General features: G+C 20.3%; 2 protein-coding genes across 2 annotated transcripts in view; both read right to left on the minus strand.

Annotated features, from left to right (window-relative positions):
- PADL01_1023400 (conserved Plasmodium protein, unknown function) overlaps nt 1–1485 on the minus strand; it is a gene marked incomplete at both ends in the record, with an annotated part of 4155 nt that extends 2670 nt beyond the window's left edge. Inside the window, one exon of the mRNA XM_028682302.1 lies at nt 1–1485. This exon is cut by the window's left edge and continues 2670 nt beyond it. Coding sequence (XP_028538594.1) covers nt 1–1485 — 1485 coding nt within the window.
- Nucleotides 1486–2060: 575 nt separating this feature from the next.
- PADL01_1023500 (formin 2, putative) overlaps nt 2061–5000 on the minus strand; it is a gene marked incomplete at both ends in the record, with an annotated part of 3681 nt that continues 741 nt past the window's right edge. Inside the window, 4 exons of the mRNA XM_028682304.1 lie at nt 2061–2138; nt 2249–2365; nt 2480–4305; nt 4499–4894. Coding sequence (XP_028538595.1) covers nt 2061–2138; nt 2249–2365; nt 2480–4305; nt 4499–4894 — 2417 coding nt within the window. The remainder of the gene's footprint in view (nt 2139–2248; nt 2366–2479; nt 4306–4498; nt 4895–5000) is intronic.

Genomic DNA, 5000 nt, shown 5'->3' on the forward strand with positions numbered 1-5000 from the left:
TTGATTTGTATTATATTTATTTTTTTCTTCATTGTTATTATCACATGAATTATTTAAATTAAAAAATATATCATCATCATCATCATTATTATTATTATTATTATTATATTGATAGAGCTCACTAGAATAGGATTCTTCATAACCATCCATGAATATAATACTTTTACAAATATATCGTTTTAACAACCTATTTGTATATAAATCATTGTCAATATTAAATTTATGAAGAGATAAAGAAAAAAGAATTTTACTTAGATATTTTAAAAAGTATGTAATTTCATGTTCATTGTAACTAAGAAAGGTGGAAGAAAAAGACATATCTATATAGTCAAAAAAATATTTATTAAAATATAAATATTTATCATTAATATATAGAATATTCATAATGTGTTTGATATCTAAGATATTTTTTTTTAAAATGAGACATAAGATGTTATTATAAATATTGTGTAGGTATTTATAATCCCACCTATTAATATTATTATTATGATTATTTTGGATTATTTTATTATTTGTTGTTATTTTATTTTTATTTTTTTTGGTACTTAAATTATGAAGTCCTATATAATGAATATATTCCAGAATGTATATAAAATTGCAATGATTAAAAAATACATGTTTGTTTTCATCATATTCATCAAAATGAATAGAATTATTATTATTATCATCATTATTCATAGGATCATTTATGTTTGTATTATTATGATTTCCTTTTAGAGTTGTCTCATTCTTTAAATATTCAATTGTATGATTTACTCTTCTCAAGAACTCTTTTTCAGTTACATAATTACGACATTTCTTTTTATTCATAAGGATACATAATTTTAAGAAATTTTTATTTTTCATATATTTTAATAAATCATAAATATCCTTTTCATTCTTCAACAATAAAAAGTATATCTTCTTAAAATGAATAAAGGATAAGGGTATATCGTTTAAAATAGATATAATATTTATTTTATTTTTTTTTTTTTCAATATCTTCATTTATAATATTTATACATTTAGTTTGACTTATAGTTTGACTTATAGTTTGACTTATAGTTTGACTTATAGTTTGACTTATAGTTTGACTTATACTTTGATTTTTACTTATATTTTTTTGGGTGTAATACATATCTTTTTTATTATCATCATTAAATATATGTTCCTCATTCTGTTTGTCAACTCCCACCACATTATTAGTATAATCATCTATATCAATATTTTTTTGTAATAATAATAATTTATCATATCCTATTTGAGAATTTATAGATTCATTTGTTATAAAAAACGAAGGATCTCTTTCTTCATCTTTTTTGTTATTTAAATGTGATATTTGTATTTTTAATTTTTTTAGTAACTTTTCCTTTTTATATTTATATCTACTATTCCTTTCATATAGAGGAATAGTGTTTTCATGTTTTCTTTGAGAATGAATTCTTTTTAAAGAATTAAGAATAAAAATATTCCTTCTACAAAAAAGTAAACCCTCATGTATTCTCATGGAGATCTAACAAATAATAAATTTTTTTTTTTTTTTTAAATTATAAATAATAAAACATTTTCTAAAATTCATAAGTACAAAAAAAAAATATATGTTTAAAAAAATAATATTCAGCCCCTTGAATTATAAACACTTATATATAGGCATATTTTATATATATAAAATCAATTAAAAGAAAAAATAAAAATCAAATAGATATAAATATTAATATATACATATATATATATATTATATATGTATATATCCATATGTTTTATAAATATTTATATTTTCAAAAGATTTATCTATTTAATTATTTTTATATAATCATCTCAATATTTATTTTTTGTGTTCACACATTAGTACCACATATATATATATATGGTAATTACCAAAAAAAAAAAAAAAAAAAAAAAAAAAATTTGTGTCAAAAAATAAAACAAACAAACAAACAAAGAATCAAAGAAAAAAAAAAAAAAAAAAAAAAAGGATATAAAATAATATATAGGAAAAAAGAAAAAATTAAAATAAATAAAAAAAAAAAAATTATTATATATATATATATATATATATATGAATCATTTTTATTTTTCTGTTCAGCTACTATTATCAACACTCTTTAAACTATTATCTTTCGATATATAATTTTCAAGGTGTTTCATATCATTTACAATCTATAAAAAAAAAAAAAATATATATATATATATATATATATATATATATTTATTTATTTATTTATTTATTTATTTATTCATTTATATGTTAATTTTATTTTTATTTTTACCTCATCATCCTTCACTGATTCAAGATCCTCAAGACTTGAAAAAATATCGACGCTGTCACCATTTTTGATATGCTCAAAAAGTTCAAAGTTTTTTTTCGCATGCTTAATATCATCATTCTAAAAATAAAAAATATACACACATATAAATATATATACAACACATACATATATATATATATATATATATATATAACATGTTTATGTTTTTTTTTTTTTTTTTTTTAATTTTACGTGATTGTTTGGTATTCCCTTTTTATCAGTGTAATATTTTTTATGGTGATTTGATGGGGTGTTACATAAAACATAATTTTCTATAGGCAAAGAATTTCTTATTTTATCATTTGTATGTAATATAATATTATCATTATTTTTGATTATTTTGTTATCATTATTTTTTAAAACTTTTTTATCATTATTTTGTAAGAAGTGTTTATCATTATTTTGCATGTCTAATAATAATGATTGATTAGATAATGAATTAAAAAGAAGAAGATGTTGATTTTTTAATTTTTGAATATTAAGACGTTTATTTGTAATATTATTTAAATAATTCTGTTGATGTAATATATTTTTAATTAACATTTGATGATCAGAATTGGTTATATCATATCTATTTTTTAAATTATCTTGTAATTTAAGTGCTCTATGTTTTTGTTTTTTTAAATAATCTATCATATTTTTCAATATGATAAGATTTTTTTCATCTTTTTTTAAATCATGTTTTTCTTTATCTATCATCGTTTTTAATTGTTTTCTTTTATTATCTGTACATTTTATTTCATTTTCTTTTTTATTATAATTTTTATTTAAATTTATATTTTCAATATTTATTTTATTTATATCATCTATAATTTCTTTTATTTCATTTCTAATAGCTTTAATATTTTCTTTTTTATATTTTATATCTTTATATAAACATAAATTTAAAAATTCTAAGTTACGTCTTTCTTCTTTTAAACATTGATACTTTTTTAATTCATTTTCATATACATAAGCTAAACAATTTACTTGTTTTTTTTTTTTTTCTATATCGATTTTTTTTTTTTTTATTTCTTCTTCAAGTTTTCTATTTATCTCTTCAATTTTATAAACATCCTTACTTTCAATGTGATAATTTTTTAAATCAGTATAATTAAAATCAATAAGTCTTGTAAAATATTTCTCTTCCTCTGAGTATTTCTTTTTTTTCTTTTTCTCTTCATCTTTTTCTTTCTTCTTTCCTTTATCTTTTTTCTTTTTCTTATCATCCCAATGCAAATCATCACTCATGAAGCGATTACAATCACTGTGGTTATTACCATCACTATTGTTATTATTATTATCACAATTATTCTTATTATTATTATCATCACTCTTACTGTGAATCTTCTTTTTATGTTTGTCTCCCTTTTCTTTCTTTTTCTTTTCCTTAAAAATTGAATATTTACTACCTCCTTTTTTTCTTCCTTCAGAATATGGTGATACTTCACAATCATCATCAGAATGGTCTACACTGTTCTCATCATCCTTATCATTACTATCCTGTTCAACCTTTGAATGGCTTTTTTTATTTTTTTTTATTTTCTTTTTTTTCTTCTTCTCATTTGTTGAATCTAAATCCTTATCGACCCCACTTCCTTGAACAAACTTATCGTATCCATTATTAAAAGCAAGCTCATCTGTATCATTTACATCATCGTTGTTCATTTGATCATACGCTTCAAAATTAGTTGAAAAAAATGGTTTATCTTTATTATTAATATTATTGATATTATCATCATCATTGTCGTCATCCTGCTGCTGCTCCTCCTCATCATCATTTTCTTCGTCGACTCCAAAATGAATGGTTTCTTTCTTACCCTTCTTAAGGTTTTTTTTACTTTTGACTGTATCTTCTTTGTTTAATTCAAAAAAATCATATTCCATCTCTAACTTTTCGTTTTCTTCTTCCTCCTCATCTCCTAGATGTTCCTTCTTCTTTGACAGATCTGATTTCAAAATATCTCCTAAAGAAAGTTTTATGGATTCTCTTTTTTTTCCTCCCTCCTCATCTGCGTTTTTTCGAAAGGTTACATCATCTGAAGGGCGAAAAAAAATAAAATAAAATAAAATAATAAAAAAAAAAAATAATATCATATAAATAATGTGTGGACAAATATATATACACACAAATACATACATATATATATATACATATATACATATATGTAACACATAATATTGGTATATTTTTATTTATATACATTTAAAAGCATGTTATATTTTTCTTACCCTCAGATGCAAATGTGTTGTCCTTATTTTGAACAGATTGTAATAACTCGACAGGAACAGACAGAGGAATATTAATTATTCTCTCCTTTCTTACTTCTACTATTTTATTCATAATAAAAAATTCATCTAAATTTAAAAATCCATCGTTATCTATATCCGAAATATTCCATATCTGCATTAACTCACATACAGATATATTTGTTGTATTCATATAATACTCACGAAGAACTGATCCTTCTATTTTTTCTTCATTTTTTATATCTAATGATTTAAATATTCTTTGATAATTTTCTTTTTCTTTGGAACTCAATTTCCATTTTAAGCTACCCTCCATATTGGATATGTCTGAGAAGGATTTATGTCTAACGATGTCAAAGCTGGGAAGACACGGCGGTTCTATAAAAAATTAAAAAATATAAAAAATAAAACGCACAAAAAAAAAAAAAATATATATATAACTATTCCTTAGATGAATAAATTATATGTTCTTTTTTTTTTTTTT

Source organism: Plasmodium sp. gorilla clade G2, assembly GCF_900097015.1.
Source record: "Plasmodium sp. gorilla clade G2 genome assembly, chromosome: 10".
Classification (NCBI taxonomy): Eukaryota; Apicomplexa; class Aconoidasida; order Haemosporida; family Plasmodiidae; genus Plasmodium; species Plasmodium adleri (nom. inval.).